At 34.9% G+C, this 14,652-nt stretch overlaps 2 protein-coding genes across 2 annotated transcripts; one reads left to right on the top strand and one right to left on the bottom strand.

Annotated features, from left to right (window-relative positions):
• Positions 1–10,370: 10,370 nt before the first annotated feature.
• On the bottom strand, positions 10,371–12,050 carry LOC143552872 (pentatricopeptide repeat-containing protein At5g56310-like). The gene has a single exon (XM_077042986.1). It carries the CDS (start codon positions 12,009–12,011, stop codon positions 10,371–10,373), a length of 1,641 nt encoding a protein of 546 aa, XP_076899101.1. The 5' UTR covers positions 12,012–12,050.
• A 1,006-nt stretch (positions 12,051–13,056) lies between these two features.
• Positions 13,057–14,597, top strand: LOC143552871 (uncharacterized). Its single transcript, XM_077042985.1, has 2 exons — positions 13,057–13,349; positions 13,987–14,597. The coding sequence occupies exons 1-2, from the start codon at positions 13,205–13,207 to the stop codon at positions 14,541–14,543; spliced, it is 702 nt and encodes a 233-aa protein (XP_076899100.1). The 5' UTR covers positions 13,057–13,204; the 3' UTR covers positions 14,544–14,597.
• Positions 14,598–14,652: the final 55 nt, after the last annotated feature.

The following is a 14,652-nucleotide window of genomic DNA, read 5'->3' as shown; positions in this document are numbered from 1 at the left end:
TTCATAATTGTTATGAAAGAATCACAAAATTTTATTTCGGTCTAGGCTTTCAAAATTGTTGAGCCACACTATGGTTGTTACAACAAACGTAATTTGTAAGGGTGTAGTCAATCAATATGGCCTACTTAGAAAGTTAATCTAGGAGTAGCCAATAATTGCCTACGTAGAAAGAAAACTTGGTCGTCATATCTGTCAAAGGTGAAAGTTAAAAACACCTACTAAAGTGATTACCTACACTACAAAATGAACGACCTTCACTGTCGGTGATACTATGTCGAAAATCAGGGGTTGGGGGGTATCCAGTATGGTTCCCCGGGGTTACTGGAACCCATTGATTTTAAAGTTTTACGCCAAAGCGATATATAAAAAGTTTCAGTAAACTCATAAGATTTCTAGAAAGTGAATCCATAACAAAAAGTTTAAGATGGTGTAGAAACTATTTGTCCCTAAAACCCTTAAAATTTTATTTTATTAAGACATGTCTCAAGTTTAAGTCTTTCTAAAGCTGATTTTATCAACTTTTTTTTCTTGACCATGACTTTGTTATTAGCTGGGATTTTAAATAACTAAACAATGAACGTTTTCGCTTCCCATTACTTCCAGACCTATACACACATCACGGCCCAAAAAATATAGCGTTTGGTTGTACAAAACTTGAACATGCAGAAAAGGTGAACCCATAGAGAAAGAATCCCAGATCCGACAGTACTGGTACTTGGGTCGATATATTTTTTAACATATTAATGATTAGTTATTGATGAAATATATAACTAGCGATAAATTATTGACAACTCCTCCAATGTCGTTTTTTATATATAGATACCGACATGGATTTTGTCGACAATGTTTATGAAAGATATTGACGGTTGTTCGATTGTAATCCGTTGGTAATTTTATTTTTCATAAGAAAATTTCTATTTAAACTTCTTTAAAACAAAAATTGATTATTAATTTTGAAAGATTTATTTAGCTACAAACTACAATAGTCAAAATTAAATTCACTTGATGGATTTGCATTTGGCTCGTTTTAGCATATGTTTCGTGACATATTTACATTTAGCTCGCGTTTAGCCTAGTTGTAGTGGATATGGTTTCGAATAGCGATGGTCAGGCGGTGATGATGGATAATGGGTCGGTGAGGGGTGGAGAACATGGGTTTCCTCTTGAGCGAGTTGTTCTTCGGTTTTGACATAAAACACAACTACGAACTTTTCGTTGCAAAACACTTTGATAATATGTTAGTAATTAGCGACGAATTAGCAAGACTCGATGATATAATGATTTTTTCGGCCTTGTTTTGTGTTAGTTTAGTAAAACAAACGGATTATAATAAAATATGTTGGCCTTATAATATACGTGTATAAAACAGCTTTGTTAGGCCTTATCATCTATGAGTATAAAACAGTTTTTGTTGGGCCTAGTAGGTTAGTTTACATTACACAAAGCAACATTATTATGTTATAATAAGTTATTTTTGGCCTTATGATGCATGTGTATTATAACAAGTTTTTTTTGTTACCAGCGAACAGATTTTGTTCTTGATAAGCGATTAAGACAGATGCGGTGAAATCAAACTATCAAACGAAAATAAATAAATAAATAAAGATAATATAAACGAACGATCTCGTTATTGGTTGCAAACGATTAAATATATAATAAACGAACCGACCCCATCAAATATGAGCTCCCCTTGAGTGGGTGATTTACACCATAAGAACACACACATACAAAGACAACATATGATATATTTATAGCAAAAACAATGATATTCAAAAAGCTTTTTCCCGTTAAAGCTAAATGTCTTGTTTATCTTCAAAATCTTGATTTTAGAAAGAAATAGCAGAAAAAACATAATGATCACTTATCACACTATGTAACTAAATGCCTTGTTCCCCCCCCCCCCCCCCCCTATGACGACTTAGGACAAATTTATATTCTAGAACACCATCAATGCTTAACATATGTGGTCTACCATACAACAATGGAGTCACCATATACTTAGACAAGGATTCCAAGACCACTATTGCCACATTTCAATCCTAAGAATACCAATCCTATTATTTAGTTACCAAACAAACATAGGAAAAAAATATCTTGTTGATGTGGATAAGACTCTGTGATCCTTAAGGTCACAAGTTCGAATACCACTTTCAACATAAAAAAAATCTAGTTGTCATTAGTAAGGATGTCATTGAGCTCTCAGTCATAGGCAAGTCAGGAGGTTTTACAAGTTATTGGTTTCCTCCAAGAACGGGTTGGCCTCAATATCCTCAAGCGTCAAACTGATGATGGACGGTTGAAATTCCTTATGAGGTATGGACACACTTGGGAAATGAAGTGGCATGCCACTGAGTCCGAATTACCGTCAATGTTCAAAAAACTTTACCAAACAAACAAAGAAGTTATAAAATGATAGGTTTGGTAGGGGGGGGGGTAAGGAAAGTGGTTGTAGTTATTAGTATCGAACAAAAACGAATGACCTTTACTATTTTCGGTTTTGTTGGCGTTGGGCTGGCAATTTTGGTAAGCTTTTTGTTGCTATTTATAGACATTATTACCCACGGAAATCCCTTCGCAACAAGACCCCTCACCAACAAACGAATGAAAAGCCTTGACAGTAATCTTATCCAAAAAAATAACTTATGCTCAAATTACTGACAGCTCTCCCGTCAATAAGAAAATTGTCCCACAGAGAAAACGATGAACTCCGGTCTTACCGGTATGGGGTGTCACTCGATCATTGTTCGTATTCACAAGTTAGGGTGTGCACTTGTAATATATTGGTAATCAGCGGCATTGCTAACTTTACTTTAAATTTACATTTTCCTTTCCTTTTTATTTTTTTACTGGACCTCATTGGTGATTACTAGCGGATATCATCAATCAATTATCAATCATTGACTATGCTCATTTGTGTAGCAATTTCTAACCTTTTTTTCGCAGCACGCGCATTTCTCAGTCAATAAAAAAAAGCATTACTATAATGTGTTGAATTATGTTGTTAACGTCGAACTAGATTATTAAGATAGCAAAATGAGAAATGGCAAGACGCCATCGATAACATTAGACGAGGTTTGGCCATCCTTACCGCCTAATTTGTTATCCTAGTACAATGTAGTTGTCAAAGGAAGTCATGTAAACCTCGGAGATTCGGATATGGATTCATTAATAAGGAAAATAAAAAACTTTAACCCCTTCTAAATGAGCAACAAGCCAACAATTTAGACATGCCACACCAGTTTTCATAGTATGTCATGAAAATCTATGAATATGAGTATAAGGTTGCATAAAAACATTGTAATAACTAATAACTTAATTTAATAATATTTTTTTATAAAGTAAAGCAGTATAGTTCTATGATAGAATTAAGATGTACCACAAAACACTAAATCTAAATGATATTTTTAGGAGAGGCAAACTACAAGACAAGCAATCACTTCCATCAATCTTTACCTCCATGAAATGGTAAGTGGATGCGTGAAAGAAATCCATTTTAAGAATTCATTAACCACTTAACATTTAATTATAAATATCTTCTTAAATATCTTTAGAGCATCACCAATAGCGCTGATCTTTTTTTCGTTTTTGAAAGCCACATGGTACATGACCCGCTAAAATACATTCTCTTTTCTATGTTCTTTCTCTTCTTTCCTTCATTTCCTCTCACATACACGTTTATGAAGGTTGTTCACTAAAAAATTTACTCTTTTTTCTTTCCTTCACCTCATCTTCTCTCTCTTTTAAAAATCTCCTATTATAGATGGTCTTATGTAAAAGTAATTTCATTATGGGGGTGAGATCGTCTCATACCCAAATTGTATGCACCAAAATATACTGATACTAAGATAAGAGAAAGTATATACAAGCCTGGCCCTTAAGGAGGGCAAGGTGATCGAACGACACCTCGTTTGGCTCGAAATTTTTTTAAAAATATTATATATATATATATATATATACTAGTAGGAGTACCCGCGCGTTGCGGCGGGCGGAAACGATGATTCGGTCGTTACGAGTTTGGTTTGTTATGGTACCAACATTTGCTATAGAAAAATTTACTTGTGGTATAAAAAGATGTTATTTATAGTTGTCCAAAGCACTATTCGATAATTCCAAAATATGGACCACTATACCCACAAAACAAGTCGAATCGTAATTAGTAAAAAAAAATCAATAGTGATGCGGAAGAAACCCATACTATCCAAGTCGAACAAGTTTCAAGCACCTCGAGACAAAACATGATCATGGCAGTGCAAAGATTAGAAGCATGTATTAACATCCCACATAGATCGACTAAGCAACTAATTTCTGTCATCTCTGGCTCGCTAAAATAACATAACATATCATATAAAACACAAATAATGATCCATAATTTATTCGTTTTGAGCACCAAAACAGAGGACAATTGTGAAGAAATTTAACACAAAAATTCAGAATTTTTTTCCTCTTGTGGATGCAATACCTGTTTTGTATCATCAACAAATTGTTCATATAATAACGCATTAACACCTTCCAGCCATCAAGAAGCATACCTTGAATAATCTTGTTACCAAATATGAAACGGAAGACCAAAAGAAAGAAGAAACAATGAAATTTTATATATAGAGTTTTCAAAATTTTACAATTTTAGTTTGCTTTCATAATTCATGTGCCCATGGAATGAAGTAATCTTCTTCATTCATTCAATCTGTAACCACAACATACTTTTATTGTCTAATAACTAATTAGTAGTAGTAACTTTCTTGTGTTGTTACATCATAAATGATAAAATAAACCAGATTCTCTAAAACCTTGCCTCCATTGATGCTATCTTGCTCCTGAACTTGAACGACATTTTCGTCACTGATAAAAATAACCACAGATTAGGTATTACAAGTTGGGGTTCTTTAACAGATAATTATAATTGTATTTCTAATAAATAATGTTGAGAAATATTATTGTTAAGAACCATTATAAACTGTTTTATTCACTATATAGACACCAGTAAATGCTCATACATGCTAATTAACACATGTATATGACCTAATACATGTTGCATAAGTAGTTGAAGGAGTTAAATGCTCATACATGCTAATTAACACATGTATATGACCTAATACATGTTTTATAAAAACTGTTCTTTGTTTGTGATTTAATTTATCAACTACTCACTATATGCATCTCCATATTGTGAAGATCCACTTCCCATTTCATAGTCAAACGGAGATATGATTGACAACATCAGCATACCGAGGCAGAATGTGACCCTTAAGTTTAGCAACAAATATCAACTGTCATATTTTAATTTAAAATAGTGCTACCCAAAATAGAGATAAAGGCAAAGTGTAGGATAGATATATGCCATAGTGATGGGCCAATAAAAGGATAAGCGAACCGACCCGAAAATTGATTCGAAACCGGTCCGGGTTGAAACCGATTATGTAGAGACCGGTTTGTAGCCGATTGTAAGCGTCGGTTTGGAACCGGTTTGTAATTTTTCTCCATTCCAATCCAGTTAACCAATCCGAAACCGGTCAAAACCGGGCGAACCGATCAATACCCGGACCGAAGGTGATAAGAAACCGAACCGTAGCCGAAAGTCACTGTTCATGAAACCCGTTTTAAACCCGAACCGAAACCAATCATAAACCGGTCTTGACTCCTATTGACTCACTTGGACCGGTTTCTAGCCAAACCGGGTTTAAGTTTGAAACTGGTTTGTGAACCTCTAATATGCAATGCCACATGATAATTTAACCAGATACTTGTCGGAATAGAAAACTGTCTCAGCCCCAAAAAAATAAAATAACAGAAATACAAAGGCCCCACATACAATTGTTTGGTGCTGCAATTGCAGTTAACAAATATGGCATGAAAGCAAGTTAATGAAAATAAAAGGCTGCATAAATTGTGACAAAAAAAAAAGTCTTTGTAAGTTTGTAACGTATGTTTAAAAAAGTCAACGCAAGCTCCAGTACAAACAAAATCAATTAAGCTTACACAAAACATGTGTCATATATAAAATGCAAATGCAAATGCAAAGGTTGACACAAACAAGGCAACTAAATTGTCATGCATGTTCACAGTAAACGAATTGTACTTGAGAGTTAAGAGCAGTGTATTTAAAAGCATGATACATGGATGATTATTCAAGATGTCATTGTTGAAATTTTGTCCAGCAAAAACTTAGATTCAGCCGCATAATCAACCGAGTTAATGACTGATAATTTCTGCAAACCCTGAACGGTAGCAGTTCGGTTCGTGATGGCACCGGCATTACACGAACAAAAATATGCTTTTTTTTACAAATAGAACTCGAAACGAGCCGAGCTTCGACTCTTATAGGTTAAACGAACCGACCCAACTAAAAATGTAAGGAATAATAGCATGAAAAAAGTATCTCATCATGTAATTGAATTTCCAAAGATCCATTATGCATCAATTCATAAATAAGAGCCTTGCTTCATTATGAACAAAGTATCTCAACAAAGTGATTGCATTGAATTTTATTCAACAGTCAGTCTGCAAAAACCACCGTATTAGTACTTTATATTATCAAATTCATCATTACAAACTATTAATCACAAATCAACTATCACCTAAAACTCTTTAATGACATCTCGACTACCACCATCCAATCTTTTAACCATGACAAGGCTACAACAATGGTAAACTAAAAAGAGTTTATCATCAAGTCAAAGAATTACCACACCAACATTAAAACCAAAGATCCTCACTGTTATTTTGTATAGAGAAAACTACATTATAGGTTGTTAAATGAAAAAAAAAAATGCAGTGGTAAAGGAAATTAAACAAAACCCACAAAATTGTTGTTTCTGAATGAATCTAGGCATGCAAAAATTGTAAACAGAGACACTGAAAACAATGTAATATATATATATACTAGCTGAGTGTCCGCGCAATGCAGCAGGGTGTGCACGCAACTCGACATTGAACGTATAGTATGTGTCAGTACATATGTCATCTGATGACAGTGTGCACGTAGCCCGAAATTTGACACGTAACTCGTGCAAAGCCAGTTGCGTGTAATCGAAGATTGAACACGTTACTGACATTAAAATATGCTTAACCAACACCACGCGTGTAATTCATAACAATTACCGGTGCAGGGCGCTATGTTGAGCACTTACCAAGATTTGGTTATGTGCGTTACGTGCTGTGACGGATCCAGAAAATTTAGCCAGTGGGTGCAAAAAAAAGTTCAACCTAGAACTCATCAATTCAAATTAAAATGGGTCGGGTCAAACCGAAACGGGTCGAGTAAAAAATTACATTAAACAAACTACGTATAGAAATGTAAACAAAATTTCATTAAAGATAAACAAAATACATATTACAATTGACATCTACGTGATTTCATTTTATGAAAAACGATCAATTACAGCTTCATTCGTAATACTTAAAAGTGTTTCTTTTTCAACACTACAAATTACACTATACTCTAACCAATTACCGTATTTATCATACCAACCCGTGCTGAAATGTCGTTCTGTAGACCCTATCTTTCTATATGGAAAGACATGACCATGTCCACCTGGTTGGCAAGGTCTATTAAGCCAATACTTTCAAATACGAAAGAAATAAATTAACAAGTGATGAACCATGAATCATGAATGTTTGTTTTATATTAGAATAAAATCAAGAATTTGGAATCACAATTTATAAAATAAATCTAACCTGAGATGTCACATGTGAAGCCGTCATCAACCTAATTTGTTCGTCTCCCACTAATTCCAAATTTTCAATTAAAGTGATTGAGTAATTAAACTAACATGAGCTTAATTCTTATTATTCATAACAAAATTACATTTGGGCTTAAAATTTAAAAAGTTAAGTTTGGGGGACTGAAAAAATTATGAATGGGTCACTAAATATTTTTTGGATGGGTCACTAAATTTTTTTTGGATGTATCACTTGGGTCTTTGGACCTAATATATTACAAATTTATAAAGAAAACTATAGATTTCAGTGGGTGCAAACGCTCCCCCTGGCCAACACTGGATCCACCCTGGTTATGTGGTGCTGAACATGCGTTTATCGGACCCGGTACATGTAAACAACGACATCTGCGTAACCGGTGACGAAAATCAAGAAGCAAACCCGAAATATACAGTAATTTCAAATAAATCACTTTTGTAAACCAACTCGTTTTAGCTCTAAACCCGTTCCGACTCGACATCGGTCTGACCTGGCCCCTATCTACTCGGACCCGAACCAAATTAACCATTTTTCTTGTATTGACTTGTTCTGACCCTAATCCACTTTTACAAATGACCCAAGCTAACCCGACTCACGGTAATCGCGTAACATGTTAACTTTTTAAAACTAAAAAACTATAGCAATACCATACTCAAATTAAAGAGAATAAAATACTCGTTTTTATGATGCAGTTATTTTAAGAAAAGTATTAACGTGTGAAAAGATATGGCCGTTAAAAAGTCGAGGGGTAATTGGTTTTGAATTAAGGGGCATATGTGTAAGTATTATCTAAATTTACAAAAAAAGTAGTGAAGTTGAGGGACCAAAGTTATACGTATATTTTAAATGAATGAAAAGACTTAATTACCCTTAATTTTTATATTTTTGATGCATTGTGTGTTGTATATAAAACATTGAGTTTGGTACGTCTTAAAATTTAAGAGGTCCCTCACTCATGCTTTATATATAGTATATATATATATATATATATATATATATATATATATATGTATATGTATATATATATGTATATATGTTTTTTAAGAATAAATTTATAAGTTATTAGTTATAACATCAGCCCAACCCAGCCCATTCATAATTAATAATTCCTGATTTCATAACTAGCCCGGTGCAATTCAAATTGAGTCCATATGAATTAATCTAATATGTCCATAAGTTCATAATTAAAAATTGCTAATCAAAATTGTTCTTTAATATTATAGAAAGATGAATTATGTTCTAACTTTTTAAGTCAAAATCGGCTCAAGTCCACCGACTAGATGTGATTCTGGCTAAGGTTAATCACCTTTGATCGATTCATAGTAAATAGACGGAGTTAAAGAAACTCGCATCAGCAGAATACCTTGTAGTGAGTGCTCGGGCTTGCAAACACACTTTTACAACATTGGTACCAATTATAGTTAAAACAATTTGGTCCATCTTTCCTTCACATGTCACCTGGGCCAGTTCTTGGGCTGATTGTTAAAAAAAATAATTGGGCTGATTGGTTAAAAAAAATAAAAGATGCAACTGGGGTCTGGGCCTAACATACTTTTAAAATTTAATCATACAATATTTTTTTTTGTATAGAAAAGGAAGATGTTGGTATTCTAGCCGCTGTTCACGAGTCAAGCCAGAGTTGGTTCGAGCTCGAGCTTGAAATTAAACGAGGCAACTTAGCTAGGCTTGAGCTCAATTTTGGAGTTAAATGAGCCTAAGATCGATCCAACGAACAGAGCCATGACCCGAGCCGAGTTTGGGTCGAGTTCAGCTTGGTTACAAAAATGAGTCAACTCAAGTCAGGTTGTTTCAAATCAAGTTTTTCTAGCTAGTTTCATTCGAGCTTTTATCAGACTAAGCATATAAACAAATAGAAAGAACATGCACACGCTTAGATATTTGTAATGCGATTATACTATTAACAAGAACAGATCCATTAAACTTAACAACCACCTCCTGTTTACGATAAAAATCGAGATGAATCCCGTGTTAATGTTCAAATTCATTGTTTTAGTCCTTTATTTTCGACACAACATTATCAAGCCCAATTAAAGACCAAAAAAAGTACAACCCAAAAAAAAAACAGACTCTGTTTACAGAACCCAAAACCGAATTTTCTGCTTTATGGTTCTATTTGAGCCAAAAACTGACCCGTGCACACCTCTACGAAAAAAGCAAAAACAGATACCCTTTGACACATATCACAAAAACCGCTACAGCAATATTAAAATGTCTTAAAACTTCACTTGAGAACTCAAAACTCGCAAAAATCCCGTTTTCCAAATAAAAAAAATATAATAATAATAATAACAACAACAATAACCAAGATCTAAAATACCTTGGTGTGATTCTGGATGTTGAATTTAATAATTTGTTCAGCATTAAAACAACTGCACTGGCAAAGGGGGTCAGGTCACAGGTCAGAACAGGTCGATTCAAAAAAGATTTAATTTGGTTCTGGTCGGGGCAGGTTTCGGGTCAAAAGGGGTTGGTTTAAAAACTGTTTTTTTTAACTACTATATACATTCCAACTTTGCTTCTGGTTTTCAGCACCACTTACGCGTGTTCAAGCGTCCGTTACGTGTGTTTAAATGGTCGAAACGATGATCATGAAACGGTTTAGATGATAATAAAGCGAAAAGGACAATTTTACCCCTTCTTGACATTTTTACCTTTTACTGTTCTTTCAGTATGATCAATGTATCTTGATCTACCTTAATCTCTTTACTTAACTGATACAATAAACCCTTAATCTCCTCCATTATATTATCACATGAACCCTTTATTGAAAACTCATACACAACACCATCAACTTCAATCATACTATTACCCGGTACATCTTTCTTAATCCGTCTTTCGTTCATAATAATCCTTGTCTTCTCCAAATCATCAAATTTACCGCCTTTAGCGTATATATCACATAACGCAACATAAAACGCATGATTTTCCGGCTCTAAACGAATCAAACGTTTAGCAACTTTTTCCCCAAGTTCCACATTCCCATGCATCTGACACGCGCCTAATAACGCTCCCCAAACATAAACATCCGGGTCCATGGGCATTTTAGTAATTAGCCTCTCGGCTTCATCAAATAGTCCCGCTCGACCTAAAATATCAACCATGCATGCATAATGTTGAACCGTTGGTTCTTCGATCATGCTGAAATATAAACGACCCTTGTCTACTAGTCCTAAGTGACTACACGCAGTCAATAACGCACCATAAGTGACAAGATTCGGCCTCACGCCACACGCAACCATTCGGTCAAAAAGGTCAAACGCTTCGTTTCCATACCCGTGAAGAGCGTAAACCGAAACCATCGACGTCCAAGCCAAAACATCCTTTTTATTAATATCATCGAAAACCCTTTTCGCCATACTCACATTCCCACATTTCCCATACATGTCCAAAACCGTCGTTCTCAAAACCGTGTCGCTCTCAATCCCGTTCCTTATAACATAACCGTGCACACCCTTCCCATAATTAAGCCATCCTAACGACGCACAAGCAGAAACCACACTAGCCAACGTAACCTTATCCGGATAAACCTTTAACTCACTCTCATTCACCAAAACCATCTCACGAAACACCTCAACCGCCTCCTTCGACCGACCCCCTTGCACCATCCCACTAATCATCGAATTCCAACTAATAACATTCTTACAATCACAACCCATGTTACGAAACAATGCCCGCGCCACGTCAACCTCCCCGAATCTCAAACACGCGCCAACGACCAAATTCCACGACACAACGTCTCGTTGAGGCATTTCATCGAACACTTGGCGCGCACGCCCCAAATCCCCAAAACCCCCCCAAAACCCGATAAGCGAATTCGACACGTATACATTACCAATCAACCCGAACTTAACCGAATGCGCATGAACACATTGACCTAATAAAAACCCACCACTACTCACACACTCTTTTACCACAAATGGGATAGTAATATTATCCGGGCTAATGGTATCAACCAGCATTTGCTTATACAACAATACGGCTTCTTGTCGTTCGCAACGTTCGCAATGCCGGTTAAATTTAAATTTCGACAATTGTGAAGAGTTTGCTCGGATCAATGAGTTGTAAATGTAAAGATTGGGGAATTTAAGGGTTTTGGATACGCGTGTGGCGTAAGCGAGGGACCCGAAAGCAGGGTGGGTGAGGGCGAAGATGAGACGGGAAATGAGGTGGAGGCGATCGGGTTCAGATAAGTGTGGGGATGTGATGAGTCGGGTGTGGATTTGTTTTAGGGTTTGCATGGTGGTGCATGTTTGTAGTAAGTGTGAGATTGATTTGAAAAAAGTGTGGGAGTCCATTGAATTGAAGTTGGTTTGAAAAACACAAATAATTTGCTAGATATACAAAAAATTTGTGTTCGTTAAGGCTCGAGCTCGGCTTGTTTTAAGTCAGAGAAATTGAGCTTGTGCTTAGCTCGTTTAGAGCTCTATTATTTAAAGCTTGAGCTCAGTATAGGCTAAGCTTATTTATTATTTACTAATAATTGTTTAGTTGTTTTATTTATACATTTCTATAAATATTCACATATACGATTATACTTATGAATTTTAAAATATATAATATGTATTTACTTTTAATTATTTTTATTATACTTTTATACATAGTATTAGTTACTATATAAATATATTAAATAAAAGTTATATAGATAAAAAGCTTGTTTGTTCACGCGAACTGGTTTAAGCTCGATATGTGAAGCTCAGGCTCGAGCTTATTTTTTAAATGAGCCTGAATAAAATATCGGGCTTGGGACCGTCTAAGCTTGAATTGATTCGGATTTTAGCCGATCTCGAGTAGCTCATGAGTGGCTCGTCTTCTCTGCACCCCTGAAAGCTCATTATGGTTTCGGGCTCGTTTTATGAAGACTGTTAATGGAGATCAAAGAGAAGGGAGACTTTTAGGTGGGCCCTTATTCGGTATTCTTGTTATCTAAACTAAAAGCCCTGATGTATCTTGGTTATTGTACTTGTACTTACAATTTTTTATGAGAGTAAGAGGTAGTGCAATAAAATATATGCTGGTTACAGCCTGTGACCGTAAGTCAATTTATACCAAACCACTTGAGTCCTTGTGTTATCTCTTTTATTTGTATGTTTGTGTTTGTAACCCGATCCTATGATGTACATAACACAAAATTGCTAGACAAATATATCGTTAATACAATACTTTGGATTCTTACCTTTAACAAATTCCAATATGAAAGGATGTTGGGATCGTATTTTAAAAAGTTTACCTATCTATTACATTCTTGAAAATAAGAGGTGTTACATGAGTAAAATATTTTTATATTAAAAACATAGATTAAAGTTTCTTATGTTGAAAGAATAATCAAAACTTATTCCCTAATATCATATGAGAAGCAATGCATCTATTCCTTACTCTTTACCATTTCCATATCTTCAAATCTAAAGCAATGTACTATACACATGAATTATAATCAACAATTTCACAAATCTCACTTTCTGTGAATAACAAACAACATATTCTTGAAAAAATGACACATCAATTCAATGCAAAACTCGGGAAAGTTGCTGATGAATTTGCGGATTTCGACCTCTTTAAGCCCAAACCCGAACCCGGTCCACACCTTCATACTCAAGAAACTGAATCTATGTTTATCATCACAGTCCAACTCAAAGGTTTGTTGGTTTGTGTGAATCTAACATACATGGATACATATATATGAATTACCATGTTTGATTGTTTATGTAATGACTATAGCTATGTGTAAAGTTGTATTTTATTAATATAGCTCGTGTTCGTAGGTTGGTGGGTCTAACCCAACACAAACCTGAAAATTTGACCTTAACCCATGCTCAACTCGCCCGATAATCGTGTCAGACATATGAACCTGAACACAACACAAATATATGCGAGTACATGAACACGAATTATTTAACCAGATTCGTTTGTAAAACAATTTCACAGCCAATTAAGTTATGACACAGTTACTTTATATAAGCCATAGCCAAAATACAAATTTATATAAACCAATTACTTTTTTATTATAATTTTTTTTATCCATCTCTGTTTTAAGTTTCAAAATTTGTTATGAAATACCCACCCAATTAACTTATGATACTAAACACAACTTTAAAAAATTAAATAAAATAATGTGTAAAATGGGTAAACCCGTGAACCAGCCAGGTTGACATGAACACAACCCCGTTTAGCTAATCGTGTTCGCTGGATCAGCTCAGAGCCCAGATCTGACCCAAATCGATCATACAAAACCCAAGCCTGCAAATTTGTTTGCTATATAATGAATTTATGTAGGGTATACACGAACAAATATAAATGTTGAGAGCAACGAAGACGGGAGTATAATCAAAATAAGCGGACAAAAGCCGTTTCAAGATATGTTAATGGTCGGAGGAAAGGTTGTGAAGAAAGATATCGAGATGAGGGGATTTCAAAAGTGGTTTAAAGTCCCGCAAGGGGTGAACTTCAACCGAGCCAAAGCTAGTTTTGACGAAGATGACTCAGAGCTCATGATACAAATGCCAAAAGTTACAAAAGGCTTCGTTGGAGCCACGATTGAGGAGTTGAAAACCGAAGAAATTCGAGCAGAACCGACAATATCATTACAAATTTATACCAATGAAGAGTTATTAAATGAAGAGATATTAGAACAAGATACACTTAACGCTGGATGTGACAATGATGAAGATAAAGTTATTGCTGATAATAGTAAAGAGGATGGTGAAAAACCAAAACCGCGTACAAGGAAGTTCAAGATATGTAACCCGCTCATATTTGGATCAGCATTCGTTATGTCTCTCATTGTTTTGGTTTTCCACTTGGTGGAATCCAAAAAACAAGAAAACCCGTGAAAGAAAAAGAACGAAGATTATTTTTTATTTTGTTGTAAATAATAATAATAATAATAATAATAATAATAATAATAAGTTATCTCATCTTTTATAGTTGGTTGATCAAAAT

Source organism: Bidens hawaiensis, unplaced genomic scaffold, assembly GCF_021521415.1.
Source record: "Bidens hawaiensis isolate Kalapana, Puna unplaced genomic scaffold, B.hawaiensis_p1.1 tig00017043_1, whole genome shotgun sequence".
In the NCBI taxonomy this organism is placed as follows: Eukaryota; Viridiplantae; Streptophyta; class Magnoliopsida; order Asterales; family Asteraceae; genus Bidens; species Bidens hawaiensis.
This window is presented reverse-complemented; position numbering and strand designations above follow the sequence as displayed.